A 25,236-nucleotide genomic window follows, 5' to 3' on the forward strand; every position below is an offset into this window, starting at 1 on the left:
AGATCTTCTGGCAAATTTATTTTTCATGTATGAATATTTAAAGGACATGTTACAGATTAATCTGTATTTAAAAACCTTTTGATAAAAAACTACTTTGATTTATATCTCAATGTATTCTCCATCTGTCCAATTTTTAAAATGTACAGTCTCTATTGTTATTTGTGATTATTTTAGATCTCAGTATGTATTAAAATCATGTTCCTGAAAGTTAAAGTAAAATAATTTCTTATTGAAAAATTACCATGTGTAGATGAATACTTTAATAAAATTAGATGTGAAAATTGCAAAGAAATACATAAGACTCAACTATATTCTGTCTAGTAAAAATTTCTAAATATTATATTTATTTGTTTCCATAATAAAAAGGACATTCTGAAACCAGATCTGTTGAGTTTAGTATAAAGGTCTCTTTGAATTATCTCTTTAAAGTCTCTTAGAATGTGCAATATTTTATTCTCAGCATGCGTAATTCTATATGTGATTTTGTGAGAGAGTCACTTCACTTGTGACCATTGAGTATATTTAGTGCATAAGTGGTAACACAAAGAAATGATACATATCAAAATTATAGTGAAGTACCTTAGACTGCCTTTTCACATTTTAATCTAATAGTGTTGTCCACCCATGTAACAGATGAATGCAATTACCTTTATGTATTTTAACCTGAGTTGATCTAAATATATTTAGATTAAATGTTCCTCTTTCAACATGTTATATATTTCTTTATTTATTTTTATTTTTGCCTGTCTTGGGGCTTGAACTCAGGGCCTGGGCTTTCTCAAGGCTAGCACTATACCACTTGAGCAATAGCACCACTTCCTATGTCTGTGGCACTGAGGAATTGAACCCTGGTCTTCATGCATGGTAGTCAAGCACTCTACCACTAGGCCAAACTCCTGGCCTTAATATTTTTGCAGAAATATAAATAAAAAATTTAGGTTGGGAACTTTTAAAAAGCAACCTTGGTGGAAGCAAAATGGTGCCAAAACAATTGGGACCCAGCCTAGCTCTCTCCCACAAAAATTTAGGTTGGGTCCTGGTGGTACTCTCCTGGTGGTGCTCTCCTGTAAATTCTAACTACTCAGGAGAATTAAAGAGTTGGGTTTCGGCCATGTGCTGATAGCTCATACCTGTAATCCTAGCTACTCAGAAGGCTGAGATCTTCGGATCTGGTTCAAAGCCAGCCAGGGTAGAAAAGATCCCAATTGTCTCCAATTAACCACTCAAAAACTGGAAGTGGGGTGCTTCTCTGTCTAGCTCCCTATGAGAGCACCCACACTTTGTAAGAGTGTGCCGCTGCCCTTTTGTCTGCTTTTTGTCTATTTGTCTGATTGCCTGCTTAAATTTACTGAATAAAGCTCTGCCAAGATTTCTTAACATCAAACAAAACAAAACTGGAAGTGGCACTGTGGCTCAAGTGGTAAAATGCTAGCCTTGGGCACAAATAGGGTCGAGGTTCAGGGACACTGCACCTGCCCTGAGTTCAAGCCTCACAACCAACAACGACAACAAAAGAGTTGGGTTACAAAGTAAGTTATTTCAGATTCTATAAAATTCAAGAATGTAGTTCTTACTGGATATGGTAGCTCATGTCTGCAATCACAGCCTTGGGATATTGAGGCAAGAGAATTGAGTTGAAGGCCATCCTGGGGTATAGATTGAGACCTTTATCATAAAAATTAAAACAAGATATAATAACCAATCACCTTTTGAAGATAAGTAACTACCAGCTCACTACTTGAAAATATATAAAAGAAGCCGCAAGGTGGCTCACGCCTGTAATCCTAGCTTCTTAGGAGACTGAGATCTGAGGATCAAGGTTCAGAGCCAGCACAGGTGGGCACAAAAGGGTCAGAGACTCTTATCTCCAATTAACCTCTAGAAAATGGGAAGTGGGACTTGGCTCAAGGGTAAGGTGGTAGCCTTGAGCAGAAGAGCTCAGGGACAGTGCCCAGGCAGAGATCAAGCCCCATGACCCACAAAAAAAAAAATAAGAAGAAAGAAAGAAAAGAAAATATATAAAAGGAGTAGGGCTCACACCTATAATCCTAGCTACTCATGAGCCTAAGGTCTGAGGACTGTGGTTCAAAGTCGGCCTGAGTATGAAAGTCCATGAGATTCATATTTCCAGTTAACCACCAAAAAACTGGAAGTAGTGCTCTGGTTCAAGTGGTAAGAGCGCTAGCGTGGAGCTGAAGAGCTCAAGGACAGCACCTAGGCCCAGAGTTCAAGCCCCATGAATGACACCCCTCTCCCCAAATTTATATATGAAAGAATTCAAACATTGTTAAAAATGATGAAATTCTATCACCTTTGTTTTTTGTTCATTTATGAACAGTTTTTGTTAAATCTATTGAAATACAGTTCCTATATCATGTTTGTTTAAAGTATACAAATTATTGTTTTTAGCAATATGAATATATAAAACAATACAATTATGTAGTTATTACTATAGGTTTTTTTTATGGTGGTTGTTTTACTGTTAATGAAAAAGTGATACCATTACATAAATCAGGTGAAGAGTACATTTCTTTCGGACAGTGTCACCTCCCTCCTTGCTTCCTCTTAGTTTTTTCCTACCACAGTTATATAGTTTCCTTTTTTATTAATATCATACAGGTGATACACAGAGGGGTTGCAGTTATGTAAGTCAGATAGTGAGTGCTACGCATTTCAGACAATACCGTCCCTTTCTTTGCTTTCTCCCAGTTTTTCCCTCCCATTCCCCCACCATAAATTGTTTAGTTTATTTTCAACCTAGAGTCTAGTCTAGTGAGTCTCGTGGCTACATTTCTTCAGCTCTTGTCCCTCTATTTCTGTGCCCCCTCTTGCTCTCCCAGAGACAGACAAGCAAACAAACAACGTATCACACAATTTAAGACATTGTCATCCTCTAAAGAAGCCCCAATTTTAGGCCACCACTACTAATCTACCTCTAGTATATATCTGACTAGTTTGGATATTTCATAAGAATAAAATCATTCTTTTCTTGTCTTTTCTTTTTGTCATTAGTCTTGATCTCTGGGCCTGGGTGCTGTCCCTGAGCTCTTCAGCTCAAGGCTAGTGCTCTATCATTTGAGCCACAGTACCATTTATGGTTACCTGGTGGTTAATAAGAGTCTCATGGATTTTCATGTCCAGGGTTAGTTTTGAACTGTGATCCTCAGATCTCAGCCTCCTGAGTAGCTAGGATTACAGGCATGAGCCATCAAGCCACCTGCAATAGATTCTTTTACCTAATCCTATCTCTCCCTGTCCTCTCCACCCCGTGAGGCTTGAATTACACACCTCATGCTCTTGCTTAGCTTTTGCTCTCTGCTGGCACTCTACTACTTGAAGCATTGCTCCATTTTTGGCTTTTTAATTGCTTAATTGGAGATAAGAGTCAGATTTGTCTGCCAGGGATAGCTTTGAATCTATATTTAGACCTCAACTTCCAGACTAAGGATTGATTATAGACATGAACCACTGTCGCCTAACATAGTTAGCATTTTTATGGTTCACTTGTGTTATAGCATGTGTCATTTCTCTCTAGTGCCCCCCAAATAATTCCACTGTGTGTATATGCCATTTGTTTTTCTTAACCAATTTATCAGTTGATGGTTATTTTAGACTTTATTTTTGTCAACTAGTGCTGCTATGAATATTTCCATGTATAACTTTTTTGTCAGTCATGGGCCTTGAACTCAGGGCTTAGGCTTTCTTGAGCTTTCTCAAGACAAGTGCCCTACTACTTGAGCCACAGCACCACTTCCACCTTTTTCTGTATATGTGGTATCAAGGAATCTAACCCAGGACTTTGTGCATGCTAGGCGAAATTCCTAGTCCCCCATGTATAACATTTTATATAGACATAGACTTTCATTTCACTTTTAATATATAATTGGAGAATTGCTAGGCCATCTCTTAACTAGTTAACTTTTTCTTTTTGATCTGTCATGGGATATGTTGTGGGGCTTAACCTCAGAGCCTGGGCTTTTTTTTTTTCCCAGTCCTGGGGCTTGAACTTAGGGCCTGGGCACCATCCTTGGAAATGTTTTGCTCAAGTCTAGCACTCTGCCACTTGAGCTACATTGTCACTTCTGGCTTGTTTTGTGTATGTGTTACCGAGGAATCGAACCCAGGGCTTCATGCATGCTACGTGAGCACTCTGCTACTAAGCTATGCTCCTGGACACTCCCTGAGCATTTTTGCTTAAGGCTATCACTGTACCAACTTTAAGCCACTTCCAGTTTCCTGGGGGTTAATTGTAGATTATCATTTGAGCCACAGTACCATTTATGGTTACCTGGTGGTTAATAAGAGTCTCGTGGCCTTTCCTTCCTGGACTGGCTTTGAACCACTATCCTCAGAGCTCAGCCTCTTCAGTAATTAGGGTTACAGGCATGAGTCACTGGCAACTGGCTGCTAGTTTACTTCTTGAGAAACTTCTTGATTAGTTCTCAAAGTCCTGTACTAACGTGTAATTCTTCCAGCAATGTTCTCCATATCTTTGCCCCTACAACCTAGCCTTAGTCTCTGGGCCCTTTAGGTCACTGATAAAGGCTTGTAGTTCCAAATCACAGACTGCTAGCCCACCAATGAACTGCCTGCCTTTGGGTCAGGTGACTGTTCTCCCAGAGCTGCAACTTCTAAATTGCCACTGTACTGCAAGGTCTCAGAAATGACTTCTCAATGTTGGAAATGAATATATATTATTTTGAAAATCTTTATTAAACAGAAGGGTTACAGTTACATAAATTAGGCAAAGAGTAAACATTTCTTTTTGGACAATGTCACTCCTCTCACTCTCTCCCATTTTTCACCCTCCCATCCTGTCTAAAAGTTGTATTGTTCATTTGCAACATGGTGTTCAGTATTATTGCTATATTTTGTTCACCCGTTGTCCCTCTGTTACTGTGAATTTTTTTTGTGTGTGTGCCAGTCCTAGGCTTGAGCTCAGGGTCTGAGCACTGTTCTTGGATTTTCTCAAGGCTAGAGCTCTACCACTTGAACCTAAGCACCACTTCCGGCTTTTTACTGGTACCGAGGAATCGAACCTGGGTCTTCGGGCATGCTAGGCAAGCACTCTACCACTAGGCCAAACCCCCAGCCCCTCTGTGAATTTTTTTTTTGTAGTTACAGCCAATACCTGGGATCCCCAAGTTTATTTACAAAAAGGATATGGCTCTTAGTTCGACTGAATCATGCAAGTGTTTAGCTCCCCTGATTGTGACAACTCATCTCAAGCTCTCCATTTTTATACCATAATACAAACTGTATGTGAATATGTAGCTCAAATGAAGACTTTATTTTTTTCTGCTTTGTAGTGTTGGGGATTGAACCCAAAGCTTCATGTATGTAGGCAAGAACTGCATCATTAGGTTATGCCCAGAAACCCCCTATCCTTGGACAGTAAGAACCAATACTTCGCATGACCCTGGACCTGCCATGAAAGCCAGTGACTGCTCTAAAGTAGGCCACAACTACACTATTCTTTTCACTGTGTACTTGTGGAGAACACATGAGACCAGGTATCAGGGTATCCTCTTTATTACCTGGCAGATTTGCTTACAGAACAAGCTTGTGTTGCTCCTGAAGAAATGAAGCAACTGTTATCTGTTTCTGATACATATTAAAAGGATAAACTAAGATGCGTTCCCTTTATAGACGTCTTTCACGGGTTTTGTTATTCATTGGGAATGTCAATTTGCATAAATTCTTGTTCTAGCAGGACTGGGTCACAGCTCATACTGTATGTTGAGCTCATCCCCCAAATTCCCAGCATTCAAACTCTGTTATGACTGCTCAACTAGATGTGCCCACTGACCATTCGCTTGGTTATCAAGGTAATGTCAGAATGCTGTGAAAAAAATTCTAAACTCATATGCATAAATCAAGTAAAGAACAATTTGTAGACTGGTACCAGTTGGTAGGTCAAGATCTATATCCTTTGATTTTGTGTATATGTGGTATGAGAAGTTAATATTTTTGTTGTTATGGGGACAAGATCTCACTGAGTATCTCAACTTGGTCTTAAACTTGCTGTGAAGTCCAAGCTGTCCTCAAACTCATGATCCTCCTAGCCTGGTTTAAGAAATTATTATTACTATTTGTTTTTGTCAGTCCTGGGGACTGCATTCAAAGCCTGAGCACTGTCTTTAGGTTTTTCTGAAGGCTAGAACTCTACCACTTGAGCCACAGCACCACTTCCAGCTTTTCCATGTATGTGGTATTGAAGAATTGAACCTGAGTCTTCGTGCGTGCCAGGAAAGCACTCTACCACCAGGCCAAATTTCTGGCCCCGAGAAATTATTTTTTTACCTAGTGTTGATGGCTTCTGTCTGTAATCATAGCTACTCAGGAGGCTGAAATCTGAAGTTCCCTGTTTGAAGCCAGCTGGGGGTAGACAAACCTGAGAGGCTCTTATCTCCAATTACTAGCAAAAGGCCAGAAGTGAAAATATGGCTCAACTGGTAAGAGTATCAGCCTTTAGTAGAAGAAACTAAGCAAGAGTGTGAGTCTAAGTCCAAACCCCACTACTGGTGCATATACACACAAAAGGTATTTCCGAGGATACTTAAAGAATTCACATTATTTACTAGAACATTCTCATCTGCTCTAATTCTGAAATTGTATGGGTAAGACTTTAGACACACTCTTCTATGACATTGCTTACTAAGCTTGGTGTACTTGTTTTAGATAATTATGATTGTTTTTTAAAATGGAATAGGCATATGGACAAGTAAATAGAATAATGTTTAAGTGGTCTCTCTCTTTTTTTGTGCCAGTCCTAGGGTCTGAACACAGGGTCTGAGCATTGTCCTTGACCGCCCAAGGCTAGTGCTCTACCACATGAGATACAGCTCTACTTCTAGGGGTTTTTTTGTTGCTTAGTTGGAGATAAAGAGTCTTATTGACTTTGCTACATGGGCTCACTTTCAAGCACAATGCTCAAATCTCAGTCTCCTGAGTAGCTAGGATTACAGGCATGAGCCACCCAATATCAAGTGCTCTCTTAATATGACAATATGAAAGGCTGGAGTGCCAAAATATGGAGTATTTTGGAAGTAAAACAGAATGGAGACAATTGATTGGTCCGGTGACTTTTTGTATTCTAGGTACCCAGCGGAAAATAGAAGTGACAGGCTCCCAGAAGTGAAAAAAGATGTGTCATTTCCCCTGTGAAAGTTCACTGTGGAAAAATGGAGGTGTATTTCTGGCCCAGTTTTTTTTAGGGGGAGGCAAGTTTTTCTGGAGAAAGTATAGAAGCCAGAAAAGCCAGAAAGACCTTGTATTCTCAGCTCTGACTTCATCATAACTCTTAGCATATGTGTATTATATGTCCATAGTTAACTAACTTTTACATTCAGTTATTTCTTCAGACACTGTATATAAGCACCAAGAAAGAAATTTAGTAATGGACACTTCCTTTAGTAATGGGGACAAGCTATTCTAGTTATTGTAAGTATCTTGGGAATAGACAAAGTATAAAAACTTTTAGATAAAGCTCATAGGTAGGCATTTGTGAGCATGTGAAATGTAGATAATACATATTCAATAAAATGATTTCTTGTTTGGCATATATTGGGTGCTTGACTGAGAGTTTGGCCTGGTGGTAGAGTGCTTGCCTAGCATGCATGAAGACTCGAGTTCAATTCCTTGGTACCCCTTATAAAGAAAAAGCCAGAAGTGGTGCTATGGCTCAAATGGTACAGTTCTAGCCTTGAGAAAGCCCAAGGACATTGCTCAGGCCCTGAGTTCAAGCCCCAGTAATGGCAAAAATAAAATCGGGTGCTTGCTATATGTACTAGGTAACCAATGTAAGCAGTGCTTTTATTAGTACACATTCTCCCTCTCCAGTCTACACACTATCAGTGTTATTACCAAAGTAAACAGTTTAACATGTAATACTAAGTGCGAATAGTGCTATAATTATATGCTATGAAAACATAATGGGGTGCTAACTGGTCAAAGAGGCAGCCAAGGCTTTAGAGAAACTTAATATAAGTAATGTTATTTTTGGAAGTATTGCAAGTAACTATTTTTGGAAGTCTAAAAAGATGTTATTTAATTAGATATTATAGAATAATTTGAACAAAGAAATCTTGGTTCTCACTACCAGGCTCATGTCATAGTCTCATCCAATATGGAAAGTACCAGAAAGAAGTGCACTATCCAAAAGTGCCACAAGATGGCAGTGCAATCAATCAGCATAGAATTTCTCCATCTCCAATATATTTTTATTCAGTGAGGTTTAAAAAATTGTTCTAAATTATATTTGCTTTAAAAAGAAATAGCAGAGCAATGAACTGAATCAATTTTGTATGGACTTTATGAAAATCATCTTTTTTTTTGCCAGTCCTGGGGCTTGAACTTGAGTACTTTTGCTCAAGGCTAATACTCTGTCACTTGAACCACAATACCACTTCCACCATTTTTTTCAGGTTTTTCTATGTATGTGGTACCCAGGAATCAAACACTGGGCTTCATGCGTGCTAGGCAAGCACTCTACCACTAGGCCACAATCCTGGCTGAAAATAATCATCTTTAGTAATACATTAGTGTACATTTCTTTCTCCATTGTAGCTTTTCTAATTTCCTACATTATAAGAAGGGTCACAGGGATAGGCCCATATTTTAGAGAGAAAGAATTCATGACCTGCTAGAATAATGAGAAAACTGGGAAGATACAAGAAAACATTTTAAACTGTCATGAAGAAGAATATAATTAGCTACTGGGCTTTACTATTACACAAACAGAAACAACTTGAATAATTGGCAAACATACAGCATATGATCCTTGCAAATGCACCATCACCATTGTAAGGCTTGCTCAAAGCAAATAGTTTAATAGAGAAGTGTTTATTGCTAGAGGGAGAAAGATGCACAAGATGTAGTCAGGGGGAGCAAAAGAACTTATTACAGGAGGAAAGAGATTATGTAGGGGGAGGGGATGTGACCACAGCTGAAGTCCTCAGGGGTGAGGTGACCTCAGAGAATGGGGACATACCTAGGTCTGGGGACATATCTTAGTCTGGGGGACCTCCCACTGCCCCTAGGCATACCAGTTGCCAGGGTTACGGATGCTGGCTGGGGATTTCCAGGGTGTACAGGGAGAGACCAAAGGAAGGGTCCATTTCTCCTGGGCAGACCTAAAAATCATGATAAAAAACATTTGGTGTTGATTACCATCTCATTTGTGAAAATTTCCTTGACCTAAAATCAAGTACTTGCTGGACGTCATAGTATTGCACAGCTCTGACAATTTTTTCTTTGAAGACTGAGGCAGAAGGGATTATTTCAGTCCATGAATCAGAAAACAGCCTCATGAGCGCTCATGTCCAGAACACTACAAAAAAGAATACCAGCTGAGCACTGGTGGCTCACATTTCTAATCTTAGCTAGTCAGGGGGCCAAGATCTGAAGGATCCATTTTAGATGCCAGCCCAGTGAAATATATCTAAGATGTAATCAATCAAAATGCAGGAAGCATGACTCAGGTGGTTAAAACCAGCTAGGAGCCAGAGAACGGAAGGAGAGTGCAAGGCCATGAGTTCAAGCCCCAATACAGGCACATGCCTGCAAACACAAGCACACAAAGAGGATGAATGAATCCTGAAGGATGAATAGTCCCGAGAAATGGCTGCCAAGTTGGAAATCACAGTATGAATCGATCGGAGGTAGAAGAAAATAAGAAGTCCTGTGGAGAGGAAATCTCAGAAATACCACCAGAGCAACCTACCTCTCCTCCAAGACAACAGTGACGCTGCCAGCTTCCAGCCCCGTCGTCTCTATAGCAACCGGAGGAGGTGCGGCCGGGCGATTGGTCCCGCCCCTTCTTTCCAATACGAACGACGATTGGTCGGGAGGCGCGGGGCGGTGACTCCCGCTCCTCCTCGGCTGGTGGCGCCGCCATTTTGGGTAGTGTGAGTTGTGTGGATGTTCTGAGCGCTTCCGTCCGCTCCGCGGGTTCCTCCGACCACAGGCCGGGGATCCGCATCCGAACGTCAGGTTGGAGTCGGGAAACGCCTCTGGGGGCGGCGGCGGCGGGGGCAGGATGAGCGCGGAGGCGGCAGACCGGGAGGCGGCCACCTCTAGCCGGCCCTGCACCCCGCCGCAGACCTGCTGGTTCGAGTTCCTGCTGGAGGAGTCGCTGCTGGAGAAGCATCTGCGCAAACCGTGCCCCGGTGAGGTGGCGCGCGGCGGGCTGGGCGGGGCGGGCCGAGGCGAAGACGGCCGGGGCCGGGGCCGTGCCCAATTCCCAGCCGCACCAGCCCGCGCCCTCGGCCCGCGGCGCTCTAGGCGGGCCTGCCCCGCGCCGGGGTCCTGACTCCTCCGAGGCTCCCGCAGGGTGCGCGGGTGTCTAGACCCGCTCCGGAACAGGGCGGAGGCTCCGCGCGCCCGGCCTGGACGTCCCCGCGGAGTGCGGGAGGAAAGCACCGGAGAAAGACTTGTTCATCCTCCCCCGGGGCGTTGTTGACGGCCGGGGCTGCGGCCCGGGAGGTCGGGCCTCGTCGTTGCTCGATCACGGCGGAGGCTGACTGCAGCCGTCCCGCCAGAACCCCGAGCTGTGTGAAATGTCGGGAGCTGGTGCAGAATCGCAGCTCGCCGTCATCGTCCTTTCTTACTTGGCGAATCCAAAGTTGGGCTGTGTGTGTGTGTGCAGATCTATGAAAGTAGTAGCGGCGTGGTTTCTCGTGTAGTGAGGCTTAAGATCCCACTTCACTGCGTACTACCGGGGAAAGGAGGAATTAAAAAAAAATTATCTCTGGAAAGGTCAAGTCTATATTTTAGCATTTTTTGCAAAGTTCGAATTCAAGTATGACCTTGTTCAGCCTCATTGACGGACCTGTAGGAGACAGGGATGTGAAAAGTCATTAAGGTGGTGAGTTTTATCACCTGATACTTGTCCTTTTGGTCTTTGACACATTGGTGGAGTTGTCAGTCAGTTACTCCTTAATATCATTTAATTTACCGCGATTAATTAAGTCTACAAAATGTGTGAGGTAAGGATATTGTCCGTTGGAGGAAACAGGTGCCGAGAGGTAATTTAATGGCGGTCCCTTAATTAAGCGTGAAAACAGTTCTACAGACTGCATCTCTGTCGGCTAATTGTCCTTGGTCCCTTGCAGAATTGGGAATCTATAACAGTTTTTGTTGCTGTTGTTGTTGTGGGGCTTGAACTCAGGGCCTGAGCGCTGTCCCTGAGCTTTTTGGCACAAGGCTAGTGCTCTACCACTTTGAGTCATAGCTCCGCTTTTTAGTTTTTTTGGGGGTTAATTGGAGATGAGAGTCTTACAGACTTTCCTGCCCTGGCTTGCTTTGCACCACAGTTCTCAGATCTCAGCCTTCAGAGTAACTTACAGGCATGAGCCACAGGTGCCTGGACTGCACTCATTTCTTTCTTTCTCCTTTCTACACTTTCACATCATCCCCTTTGACTCTGGAGCACAATTCTGACTCTTTACATTTTGTAGTTAAAACTTAAGAATGTCTTTTCTTTTTTAATCCTAGATCCTGCACCAGTTCAACTTATAGTTCAGTTTTTGGAACAGGCTTCCAAACCTTCTGTTAATGAACAAAACCAAGTTCAACCACCACCTGATAACAAGAGAAATCGAATTTTAAAGCTTCTTGCTCTTAAGGTTGCTGCACATTTGAAGTGGGACCTAGATATATTGGAGAAAAGGTATAAAGATTTAAGTGAAATTTCATTTGGAATACTATTTAGATAATCTTGGTTTATTTCTGTATGTTTTTATGATATTGGACCTTAGGATGAGAATTTTTCTGTGTGTTCTTAGCAAAATATACAAGTATTTTCCGAAAGGTCTCAGAGCATTTTAAAAAACTAGGCATGCCTGTAGTACCATTGCTTGGGAGAGTGGGGCTCTCAGGAGTTAAGAGGACAGCCTGGGCAACTTAGAGACTTCTTACAAAGCAAACCAACCAGTCATTTGAAAGTCAGATTGAATTTAAGTATGCTTTAAGATATGGACTTCATGTCAGCAGTAATAAACCAGCTTATTACTTTTGATGTATAAACTAGAAAAAAATCCACATCTAAATTATTTTAAGATGTTTCAATGGATTTGTATGTCTGAAGAAAATAAGCATTAATGATGTTGTATACTATGATTTGTTGTTGAATAAATCAGTTAATTTTACTAGTAATAAAAGCCATTATCTCCTAACCTATTAAAATCAGTGATTCACGTTAGTGCTTCTTTGCTTTAAAACACTTCAGGGCCAGGAGTTTGGCCTAGTGGTAGAGTGCTTGCCTAGCATGCACGAAGACTCGGTACCACATACATACAAAAAAGCCGAAAGTGGTGCTGAGGCTCAAGTGGTAGAGCTCTAGCCTTGAGAAAGTCCAAGGACAGGGCTCATGCCCTGAGCTCAAGCCCAGGACTGGCAAAAAAAAAAAAAAAACCAACACTTCAGGGCTGAGGTTTGGAAATGATTTGCTCTCATTTCCCTTGTCTCACAATTAAGAAAACTAATGGTAAAGGAAGTATGGAAAATGGAAGTAATTTGGAAGAACAGTAACTTTTAACTTTATATAATTCTTTTTTCTTCCTATGCTTTTTTTTTTTTTTCTCCCCTCTGCCAGTCTTGGGCTCAGGGTCCAAGCACTGCCTTTGGGTTTTCTCAAGGCGAGCGCTTGACCTCTTGAACCACAGCAGCACTTCTGGCTTTTTTCTATATATGTGGTACCAAGGAATTGAACCCCGGTCTTCATGCATGCTAGGCAAGCACTCTACCACTAGGCCAAACTCACGGTCCCTTACTATGCTTTTGTTTATTTTTTGCAGAGCTGGGTTAAACACAAGGCCTCACTCTCACTCATTCTTGGCAAGCAGTTTACTGCATATATATATATATATATATATATATATATATATATAGTATTTTGTCGCTGGGATAATGTATAGAGAGGTTATAGTTAGATTTGTCAGGTAATGGATACATTAGTTCTCAAACCTTGATACTGCTTCTCATGTTTAGTCTTCATATTTTTAAACAAAATTAGCCTCATACTGCTTCTGATATGTTTTTACAATAATATTCCTCCACTGACAATTGTTTAGTATACAGTTTTTCACTTTATAAATCATAAGGCTTTACATACTTTTACCTATAAACTTTATTTTCATGTATGTATTTTTGTCAGTCTTGCAGCTTGAACTCTGGGCTAGACACCCTCCCTGAGCTCTTCAGCTCAAGGCTACTGCCCTACCCCAGGAGCCACAGCTCTACTTCCCCTTTTCTAGTGATTAATTGAAGAGTCTCATGTTATTTAATGCCCTGGCTGGCTTTGAACCATGATCCTCAGATCTTAGCCTCCTAAGTAGCTAGGATTACAGGTATGAGCTATCAGCACATGGCTGAAATCCAACTCTTTAAAAAGATTCATTAAAATTACCAAGTTTGGGAGTTTTCTGTGGAGCAGTAGTACTTGCAGTGGTAGACTGCTAGTCTTAAGCACAAAAGCTCAGGAACAGTACCTAAGCTGGGAGTTCAAGGCCTACGACACACACACACACACACACACACACACACACACACACACACACACACACACACACACACACACACACACACACACACACACACACACACACACACACACACAGGTTGAAAGCCAGTTGGGTGCTGGTGGTTCATGCCTTTAACCCTAGGTACTCAATGGACTTTGAACTTTGTATGTGAACAAAATAAGGAGCAAATTCTGAGTTTCTAAGCCAGTATTGCCAAACAAACCTGAGCTCTTACCTCCTGCAGTTAATCAGCAGAAGTCCAGAACTAGAATGTCGATTAAGTGGTAAAAGTGCTGGCCTTGAGTGAAAAAATCTAGGTAAGAATGAGAGGCCCCTCAGGCCAGGAGTTTGGCCTACTGGTAGAGTGCTTGCCTAGTATGCACAAAGACCCGGGTTCAATTCCTCGATACAACATATATAGAAGAGCTGGAAGTGGTGCTGTGGCTCAGGTGGTAGAGCTCTAGCCTTGAGAAAGTCCAAGGACAGTGCTCAGGCCCTGAGCTCTGCCCAAGACTGGCAAAAAAAAAAAAAAAAAAAAAGCCCTGGGTTCAATTCCTCATTACCACATACACAGAAAAAGCCAGAAATGGCGCTATGGCTCAAGTGGCAGAGCACTAACCTTAGCAGAAAGTATCCAAGGACAGTGCTCAGGCCCTGAGTTCAAGCCCCAAGACTGACAAAAAAAAATTAAATAAATAAAAAAAATTCTTTAAAAAGAATTGGGGCCCAGCCCAGTGGCTCACGCCTATAATTCTAGCTATTCAGGAGGCTGAGTTCTGAGGATCACAGTTCAAATCCAGCACAGTCTATGAGACTTTTATCTCCATTTAACCACTGGAAAATTGGAAGTGGTGATGTGGCCCAAGGGGTAGGACGGTAGCCTTGAGCTGAAGAGCTCAGGGACAGCGCCCAGGCGCAGAGTTCAAGCCTGATGACCAACAAAAGAAAAAAAAAAAAAAAAGAAAGAATTGTGTTGTGGGATATAATCTGAAATATTTAAAAGTTTGGAAGAGTAGAAATTAAAAATAAGACTAGGTATCAGTTGGTAATTGTGGAAGGTTGGCTAGTGAAGACTTTATGTAATTTTTCTTTTTTTTAGATAGGGTCTTTGTAGCCCAGGCTAGTCTTCTCTTTCCATTCAACCTCCTGAGTGCTAGCATTATAAGCTTGTGCCACCATTCCAAGCTCAGTGTATTACCTGCTTTTGTGATGAAATTTTCATAATCTTTTGAAAAAAATTTTTTTTGATCGGTTGTGGGACTTGAACTCTGGGCCTGGGCACTGTCCCCAAGCTCTTCAACTCTTGGCTACTGCCCTACTCCTTGAGCCACAGAGCTACTTCCCATTTTCTGGTGATTAATTGGAGATAAGAGTCTCGTGGACTTTAATGCCCGGACTGGCTTTGAACTGCCATTCTCAGATCTCAGCCTCCTGAGTAGCTAGGATTACAGGCGTGATTCAATGCGCCTGGCATCTTTTGAAATTTTGTTCTTACTCAGCTGACATACAAACCTGCTACCTTTTATTTCTTCTTTTTAAGTTTATCTGTTCCAGTATTGAATATGCTACTAAATGAGTTGTTGTGCATCAGTAAAGTTCCTCCTGGGACAAAGCATGTGGACATGGATCTTGCTTCTTTACCTCCGACCACTGCCATGGCTATACTTCTCTACAATCGATGGTAACTTTTTTCATCAACTCTGAACTAGTGTTGGGCAGCCCCTACTTTATTGCATTTTTCTTGGTCTTTAAACGTATATTTGTAAAGGTCTCCTTTTATACTAGGCATCTTTCAGAGAATTTGGGGATTTGTGACACTTGTGTCAGTGGAGAAAATTTGTGGAAAGCATGCTGCTAAGAATGTAGCTGACATAATTATTTATTACATGTCAAAGTTTCAAAAACTTGATACTACTTCTAAGTAGTACTTGAAAAAAATAATTGAAGTGGTGTTTATTAATTTTTTACCCCTATTTTTTTTTTTAGGGCCATTAGGACAATTGTTCAAAGTAGCTTTCCTGTCAAACAAGCAAAACCTGGACCCCCTCAGATAAGTGTGTAAGTGGGTTGGTAATGACCTTCATTTGGGTCTTTATCAGAATTTTAAATTATGTATGTAAGTTTTTTGTTAGTCTGAGGCTTGAACTCAGGGCCTGGACACTGTCTCTAAGTTTTTTTTCTAAAGGCTAGTTAGTCCTCCACCACTTAGAGCCAAAGCTCTTATGATGATTAATGGGAGATAAGAGACACCTATTTTCCTGCCTAGTCTGGCTTTGAACCATGATTTTCAAATTTCAGTTGCACAGTTAGCTGGGATTATAGGTGTGAGTCAATGCCACCCAAGTGTGTATTACATTAAGGTTTTTTTTTTTTTTTTTTAATGCAGTGCAAATGAGAAACTACCATGAATGAATGAGCATCCTAACATAATACTCATATTACAAGAGTGGAAGTGTTACAGTGCAAAAACAATAGCTGGGCACCAATGGCTTATGCCTATAGTCCTAGCTACTCAGGAGGCAGATGCTGAAGATTATATATGGAAGCTTGCTCAGGCAGGAAAATCTGTGAGATTCCTCTGTTTCCAATAAACTATACAGAAAAGACTGGAAATGGTACTGTGGCTGAAGTGGTAGAGTGCTAGCCTTGAGCTAAAGAAGCTCAGGGACATTGGGTAGGTCCTGAGTTCAAGTCCTAGGACCAGCACAAAAACACCCCCCCCAATAACTCACTTCTGTGTTCTTAAGTTTAGAATTTTGTTTTGAGAACAGCATTTCAATAATCTTTAATCATTTCTCTTACAGTATGAATCAGATGCAACAAGAAAAAGAACTAACAGAAAACATTTTAAAAGTGGTATGTATTGATGTGAGTTACTGTAGCATTTCAGGGCCACATTTTAAACATGTATTCAGTGCACCTTCTCATCAAGTTCTACATGCATTGACATTTTATATATTTAATTTTTGGTCGGTTGTGGGTCTTGTTCTCAGGGCCTGGGTGCTGTCCCTGAGCTCTACCACTTGAGCCATAGCTCCACTTCCTGTTCTGTGGTGCTTAGTTGAAGATAAGAGTTTCACAGACTCTGATTCCCTGGCTGCTTTGAACTTTGATCCTCAGATCTCAACCTCCTGAGTAGCTAGGATTACAGGCGTGAGCCACTGGTGCCTAGCTGCTCTATTTATTATCATTATTACTACTATTACTATTATTTTGTGGGTCATGGTGCTTGAATTCAGTCTGGATGCACTGACCCTGGGCTCTTCAGCTTAAGGCTACCATCCTACCCTTGAGCCAGTCCCCACTTCCCATTTTCTAGAGGTCTCTGATCCTTTTGTGCCCATGCTGGCTTTGAAACTTGATCCTCAGATCTCAGCCTCCTGAGTAGCTAGGATTACAGGCATGAGCCACCATGCCTTAGCTTGCTCTGAATATGTTTGAGGTAAAGGTATTGCTCTTTTTGCCCAAACCAGCTGGAACCTTGAGCTTCCTCTGTATGCTTCTTTGAGTAGTTGGGATGACAAGTCTATGCCCTTATATCCTGCTTCTTTCTTTCCCCCTTCTCCTCCCTCCTTCTCTCCCTTCTTTTCTCTTTTCCGTCTGCCTTCTCTGTCAGTTGAGATGGGGCATAATACCTTTTTTTCCTGAGCTTGCCCTTCAAATTCTATTCTTCTTCATCTCAGCATCTTGAGTAGCTAGGATTATAAGTGTGAGCTACTAGTGCTCTACTTCCCTAGATTTTTAGTTTTCTTTTTTTTTTTTTTTTTTTTTGCCAGTCCTGGGCTTGAGCTCAGGGCCTGAGCACTGTCCTTGGACTTTCTCAAGGCTAGAGCTCTACCACTTGAGCCTCAGCACCACTTCCGGCTTTTTTTTTTGTATGTATGTGGTACCAAGGAATCGAACTCGGGTCTTTGTGCATGCTAGGCAAGCACTTTAACCACTAGGCCAAACTCCCAACCCGATTTTTAGTTTTCGACTATAGGTAATGCCATATTCCACATTGTACAAGTTTTCCGCTCTAATAATAGATTACTTTATCACCAGTATTTTATGATATTTTTCATCCTTTTTTTCTTTTTGTTTTTGCCAGTCCTGGGGCTTGAACTTTGGGCCTGAGCACTGTCCTTGGGCTTTTTCCTCAAGGTTAGCACTCTGCCATTTGAGCCACAGCATCATTTCTGGCATTTTCTAGGTATGTGGTACTGAGGAATCGAATCTGGGTCTTTGTGCATGCTAAGCAAGCACTAGGCCAAACTCCCGGCCCCTATTTCATGTTATTTTTAGCATATGTAAGAAATTGAATTTTAGGTGATTGTACTCTTTTGAATTTTCTAAAAATGCTACACTACACATATTTATTATATTTTTCTGCTGGGCATAGCATCTCAAGTCTATTAATCCTGGCTACTTGGGAGGTAGAGAATAAATAAAATTTGTTCAAGGCTAGCCTGGACAAAAAGTTGATGAGATTCCAAATCAACAAATGATCTGTGGGACAAAGCACAGTAGCTGGATGCTATGATTTGAGTTTTTTGCTCAAGCGTAGCACTCTACCACTTGAGCCACAGCTACATATCTAGAAAAGTCACCACCAGCATTAGTGACTCATGCCTATAATCCTCAGAAGGCTGAGAGCTAAGGATCAAAGTTCAAATCCAGCCAGGACTGGAGTGAGTCCGTGAGACTCTTACCTCCAACTAACTACCAGAAAACTGAAAGTGGTGCTGTAGATTGGTAGCTTTGAGCTAAAGAGTTCAGGGATAGCACCCAGGCCCTGAGATCAAGCCCTACAACCGATTAAAAAAAAAAAAAGTCTTCAAATAACTGTCAAAAAGTATGACATTAGGCCAGGCATACTCAGGATGCTGAGATCTGAGGATTGAGGTTAAAACCAGCCTGGGTACCAAAAATCCAGAAGATTCTTAATCTCCAATTATCCACTAGAAAACTGGAAGTGGTATTGTGGCTCTAGGGGTAGGACAGTAGCCTTGAGCTGAAGAGCTCAAGGACAGTACCCAGGCCCAGATTTCAAGTTCCATGATGGACCAAGAAATGTAAATAAATAAATTAAATGTGACATTACATACTTATAATCCTAGCTCTCAGTAAGTTCAGATAAAATTATCTCAAGTTTGAGATGCATAATAAGTGATCTCTTAAATTATGGGGTTTTTTTTTAAAGCAATTTTTCCTACATTTTATGTTTTCTAATTTTGCAATAGGAACCTAGGTTTCATTTGTTGTTGTTGTTGTTTTTGTCCTCCACTTCTGGCTTTTTGCTGGTTAGAGATAAATCTCACAGACTTTTCTGCCTGGGCTGGCTTGGAACTGTGATATTCAGATCTCAGTCTCCTACGTATAGCTAGATTTATATGCATAAGCCATTGGAACCTGGCAGAACTTACTCTATTTTTAAAACTTATGTTTATTTTTGCTCTGTTGACTTTTTTTGTTGTTGTTGCTGGTTGTGGGACTTGAATTCAGCATGGGTATTGTTCTTGAGCATCTTTGTGCTTGGGGATAGCACTTTACCACTTGAGCCACAATACCACTTCCGGTTTTTGATTCCCCCCCACCCCCCCAGTCCTGGGTCTTGAACTCAAGGCCTGACCATTGTCCTTGGGCTTTATCAAGGCTAGCACTCTACCACTGGAGCCACAGCACCATTTCCTGCCTTTTTCTATATGTGTGGTACTGAGGAATCGAACCAGGGTTTTTGTGCATGCTAGGCAAGCACTCTTACGACTAGGTCAAACTCCAGGTCCTACTTCCGGTTTTTGAGTGGTCACTTGAAGGTGAGTCTCTTGGGGATTTTTGATAATGAGTCTTATGGGCTGGCTTCAAATTATGATCTTTAGACCTCAGCCTCCTGAGTAGCTAGGGTTATAGGTGTGAGCTACTGGTGCTCTGTTGACTTACTGAAAATAACTAGCAAATTACACTAAGCTACTGGATATACTGTATATATTTCTTTGGTAAATCAATAAGTCCATTTGTACTTTGTTTATTAAATTTTTACAGCTAAAAGAACAAGCTGCTGATTCTATTTTGGTACTAGAGGCAGCTCTAAAATTAAACAAGGACCTCTATGTTCACACAATGAGAACTCTAGACTTACTGTCCATGGAACCAGGCATGGTAAATGGAGAAACTGAGAGCTCTACTGCTGGATTGAAAATCAAAACTGAGGAAATGCAGTGCCAGGTATTTGTTTCTGTAATCAGTGCATGGCAAATTTTTCTGAAAATCTTACATAAGACTATCCTCTTATTTTTTAATTAGAATTTATTTCTGCTTTTGCCTATGATTCAGACTCAGATACTTTACAATTGTGATTTATAATTTTTTATAAAACTTCTCTTCTTCCTTAAAATCTCTTCTTCCTTAAAAAAAAAAGACTAATGAGGTATTGACAGTATACTTTGTAGTCTTTCATAATCTGCTTAAGGAATATTGACTGCAGTACTTCTAGTTTGCACAATATGGTAGTTGATAAAACTTTAAAAAAATCTACATGTGCTAGGTGAGCTTCTTTTAGGGGGGATTGGTGCAGTAGGTTGGCGGGGGAATATGTGTTGTGTAACGCTAGTCCTGGGGCTTGAACTCAGGACCTAAATGTTGTTCACGAAGGTTTCTTTACTCAAGACTAACACTCTTACCACAGGAGTCACAGCTCCATTTTCAGCTTAATTTTAGTAGATAATTGGAGATGAGTCTTAGGGACTTTAATCCCCTAAGCTGGCTTCAAACCATGATCCTCAGGTGTAAGTTTTTTTGTTTTTTTTTTTTGGTTGGTTGTAGTTCTTGAACTCTGAGCCTGGACACTATCCTAGAGCTCTTTAGCTAGAGGCTAGTGCTCTACCACTGTGAGCCACAGTATCATTTCTGGTGTTACGAGGTTAATTGAAGATAAGAATCTCACAGACTTTTGTGCCTGAGGTGGCTTTGAACTGCAAGCCACAGGTCTTAGCCTCCTGACTAATTAGGATTATAGGTGTGAGCCACCAGCACCCATTAGCAGATTCTTTCTTTTTCTTCTCTCTCTTTTTTTTGGCCTGTCTCAAGGCTAGCGCTCTACCATTTGAGTCACAGCACCACTTCCAGCTTTTTCTATGTATATGGTACCAAGGAGTACTGAAGAATTGAACCCAGGTCTTCATGCATGCTAGGCAAGCACCCTTACCACTAGGTCAAACTCCTGACCCTAAAGATATTCTTAATTACACAACTGAGTTATAATTTCTGTTTTTTTGTGTTTCTTTCTTTTTTTTTTTTTTGCCAGTCCTGGCCTTGAGCTCGGCCTGAGCACTGTCCTTCGACTTTCTCAAGGCTAGAGCTTTACTTTTTCTATGTATGTGGTATTGAGGAATCGAACTCCGGTCTTCATGCGTGCTAGGCAAGCACTCTACCACTAGGCCATACTCCTGGCCCCAATTCCTGTTTTTTTGAGTGGCAGGTTATTGGTTATACTCATTTTTTGGCATGATAATGTTTTGAGTATTTTAAATATTTAAATATTATAAAACTGCAAAGAAAAATATTGAAAACTTTGCCTCATAAAATCAAGTGTTTCTGTTCTTTAGGGCAGCTGGTTTCATTTGTCATGTTTTTGTTGATCTATTTACTACATATTCATTTTTCCCACTCCTCCCCCCAGTCCTGGGGCTTGAGCTCGGTCTGGGCACTGTCCTGAGCTTTCTCAAGGCTAGCACTCTACCACTTGAGTCATAGCACAAGTTCAAGCTTTTTCTGTGTAAGTGGTACCAAGGAATCAAACCCAGGATTTCCTGTGTGCTAGGCAAGAACTCTACCACTAGGCTATACGCTGGGCCCTCAGCATCAGTATTTTATGTTAGAAGAATTTCCTCTCTGTTGAAACTTGGTAGGAAGTTGAACCTGCTTCTCACAAAAGAAACTAAGTTCCCAAACTGGATTTCTCCAGCCTTATACAGTTTGAGGGCAAGTATGCCAAAGACAGATACACTTTTAACTGAACTATCATCTCATAAGTCAGAGTGGTACAGAATGTGTTGTGGAGGGTGGCAGCAGTAAAGTTTTAAACATGGTTTCTTGGGGCAGCACTTGTAGAATAATATAGCTGCTGCTAAAGCTGGTGGCTGCAGTAAACATAAGCTGTAGCACACAGTGTTGAGATTGACTGTAGTGGCCTTTCCCCTAGGCTAGTTTTCTTTCTTTTCTTTTTTCTTTCTTTCTTTTTTTTTTGCCCGTGCTAGGGCTTAAACTCAGGGCCTGAGCATTGTCCTTGGGCATTCTCAAGGCTAGACCTCTGCCACTTGAGCCACAGCACCACTTCTGGCTTTTTTTCTAGGTATGTGATGTTGAGGAACTGAACCCAGGTCTTTGCGCATGCTAGGCAAGCACTCTACTATTAGGCCAAATTCTCGGCCTGTAGATTTCTTTCTTTCTTGTGCTTGCTTTTGTTTCCCTCACCTGAATCTTTGTGTTTTCCAGTAATTTTTTTTTTTTTTGCCAGTCATGGGGCTTGAACTCAGGGCCTGAGCACTGTCCTTGGACTTTTCTCAAGGCTAGAGCTCTACCCTTGAGCCACAGCACCACTTCCAGCTTTTTTTTTCTATGTGTATGGTGCCGAGGTATCGAACCCGGGTCCTCGTGCTTGCTAGGCAAGCACTCTACCACTAGGCTAAACTCCCAGCCCCATTTTTTCCAGTAATTCTGTAGTTACATAAAATCTCAGCAGTAAGCCAGTTTTTTTTTTTTTCCCCTTAAATCATGGTTGGTTTCTGTTGCTTTGCCTAGTCATTTTTTTTTATTTTTTTTTTGCCAGTTCCAGGGCTTGAACTCAGGGCCTGGAGCACTGTCCTTGTGTTTTTTTTCCTCACTGCTAGAACCCTACCACTTGAGCCACAACACCACTTCCAGCTTTCTCTCGTTTGTATGTGGTACCAAGGAATATGGACCCAGGTCTTTGTGCATGCTAGGCAGGCACTCAACCACTAGGCCAAACTTCCCGACTTGTCCTTGCACTTTCTGAAGACTTGGCCTCTATCACTTGAGCCACAGCACCACTTCCAGCTTTTCCTGTGTATGTGGTACTAAGGAATCAAACCCTGTGCTTTGTGCATGCTACACAAGTACCCTACCACTAGGCCGTGCTCCTGGCCCCATGAATTTTTTTTTTCTTAGTCATGGGAGTTGAACTCTGTTCCTCACCTCAAGGCTACTGCCCTACTACTTGAGCCACAGCGCCACTTTTTCTAGTGGTTAATTGGAGATAAGAATCTCACGGTCTTCAGTGAGTATCTGGGCTGGCTTTGAACCTTGATCCTCAGATCTCTGCCTCCTGAGTAGCTAGGATTACAGGCGTGAGCCACTGTGTCTTGCCCTATGAATTTTTTTAAACTTGTGTTTATTTTCCCTTGTGTTTTTCTGCCATAGAGATAATTTAAGTTTTTGTCAAATCATGAACAGTGATTAATTTGTTACCTATTACCTTTTCAGGTGTGCTATGATTTGGGTGCAGCATACTTTCAGCAAGGCTCCACAAATTCAGCTGTCTATGAAAATGCCAGAGAAAAATTTTTTAGAACCAAAGAACTAATTGCAGAGGTAAATAGCCATATAGATATATAATATTTGGTGCCATAAAATATGAAATTTTTTTTGGCTTTAATTTTTCTGAAGATAACCACTGTGTTCAGTGTGAAGGTGGGGAAGCTCCTCGATTTAAAGAAAAAAACAAAACAGTGTGCTTAGCATGCACAGGCCCTGGGTTCAGTTCCTAGCACCAGAAACCAAAAGCTAAAACAAAATGTTCCATATAATAAATTTAGGAAATTCAGAATGAGTACTAAAAACTGATTGTTTTGGGCTGTGAATATTGTCATGGGACTTGAATTCATGGCTTGGGTGATGTCCCTGAACTCTGTTGCTCTAGGTTAGCATTTTACCACATTGAGCCACAGTGCCACTTCTGGTTTTCTGCTGGTTAATTGGAGATAAGAGACTCAAAGACTTTTCTGCTTGGGCTAGCTTTCAACTGTCATCCTCAGATCTCAGCCTCCTGAGTAACTAGTTTTATAGGCATGAGCCACCAGCACCCAGATGAAAACTGATTTTAAAAAATACATATATGCATACATGCATATGTGTATATATACACATAGATATGCACACGTGTGTATATATGTGTATATGTATATATATATGTATGTGTGTATATATATATATATATATATATATAAATGTTGTTACCTGGAAATAACTTGTTGCTGTTTAGCATATTTTCTTTTTTTTTTGGTTAGTTGTGGGGCTTGAACTCTGCCTGGGCACTGTCCCTGCGTGCTTCAGCTCAAGGCTACCTCCCTATCCATTGAGCCACAGTGCCACTTCCGGTTTTCTGGCAGTTAATGGGAGATGAATTTCACAGACTTCAGTCTCCTGGCTGGCTTTGAACTGAGATCCTCAGATCTCAGCCTCCTGAGTAGCTAGGATTACAGGCATGAACCACTGTGCCTGGCCTTCTTTTTTTTTTTGAACTGGTATACTAGTTGTTACTGTGCTTGAACTCAGGGCTTGGGTTCACTATCCCTTATCTTTTTTTTCTTTTAATTTAAATTTTATTGTAAAGGTGGTGTACAAGGGGTTGCATTACAGTTTCCCTTACCTTGTTCTCACAAGACCAGCACTCAACTTCTTTGGCTATATCTCTGCTTTCAGCTTTGTTTTTAGCCTGTCCTAGTGCTTGAACTCTGGGCCTGGGTGCTATCACTGAGCTTCTTGTACTCAAAGCAGGAAACACTACCCCTTGAGCCACAGCTCCACTTCTGGCTTTTTCTGAGTAGTTTATTGGAGATAAACTGCCGAGGCTGTTTACCTTCAAAGAATGATCCTCACTCAGGTCTTAACCTCCTGAGTAGCTAGGCTTACCAATGTGACCGACTAGTGGCCAACTGTCTTTCCCTTTTATTACAGTTAAGCTCATGCCACTTATACTATTTTGTATCTTTCTTGAATCTTGTAATAGACATTTGAAATGTAACTTTATTATGTGGATGTTCGCTGATATATTTTTTTCCAGTCCTGGGGTTTGTTACTCAGCACTATACCACTTGAGCAATTGCCCTGGCCTGCAGGGTAGTCAACTAGAGCTCGAGGAGGAGTAGACCTGAATGAGAGAGACAAACCAGACACAAGGAGGGAGACCAAGACAGTATTCTGATCAAGATCTCAATCTAGTTTTGCACAGCAGAATATATATGTTTAGCAGAGAGGTAACTGTTGCAAGCAGATTGCTTAGTAGCTATCTCTGCACAACATGTACCTCAAACCTGGGGAGAGGGTCAGAAGTTGGTCAAAATGTTCTGCCAAACAGGATACATAAATCAAGTTCTTTTTTGCTTAACAGAATATTGCAGTTGGGTCATCATGGAAGGGGTAGTAGAAACAACAAGTGATTCTTTCAATTTATAGACAGAGTCTTACAGTTACTAAGTTCTTTCAGTTTACAGAAACTTACAGTTTCTGGATGTCATAGTAACAGCTATTTGGTTCCCAGCAAGCAATAGTGCCACTTCCAACTTTTTCTGTTTATGTGGTACTGAGGATTTAAACCCAGGGCTTCTTGCATGCTAGGCAGGTATTCTACCACCAAGCCATATTCCCAGCCCTGGTTGTTTCTTTTTTTCTTTTCTTTTTTTTTTTTTTTTTTTAAGAGTTTTGTACTTAGCCCCAG

General features: G+C 41.2%; 1 protein-coding gene across 1 annotated transcript in view; it reads left to right on the forward strand.

Moving 5' to 3' along the window:
- Positions 1-9,893: 9,893 nt before the first annotated feature.
- Positions 9,894-25,236, forward strand: part of Ints8 (integrator complex subunit 8) — a 59,434-nt gene continuing 44,091 nt past the window's right edge. The window contains exons 1-7 of the mRNA XM_090339080.1: positions 9,894-10,169; positions 11,497-11,671; positions 15,064-15,204; positions 15,510-15,581; positions 16,328-16,379; positions 19,545-19,727; positions 23,004-23,111. Coding sequence (XP_090195206.1) covers positions 10,040-10,169; positions 11,497-11,671; positions 15,064-15,204; positions 15,510-15,581; positions 16,328-16,379; positions 19,545-19,727; positions 23,004-23,111 — 861 coding nt within the window. The 5' untranslated portion in view covers positions 9,894-10,039. The remainder of the gene's footprint in view (positions 10,170-11,496; positions 11,672-15,063; positions 15,205-15,509; positions 15,582-16,327; positions 16,380-19,544; positions 19,728-23,003; positions 23,112-25,236) is intronic.

The sequence above is a fragment of the Megascapheus bottae genome, chromosome 9, assembly GCF_031878675.1.
Source record: "Megascapheus bottae isolate mThoBot1 chromosome 9, mThoBot2.hap1, whole genome shotgun sequence".
NCBI lineage: Eukaryota > Metazoa > Chordata > Mammalia > Rodentia > Geomyidae > Megascapheus > Megascapheus bottae.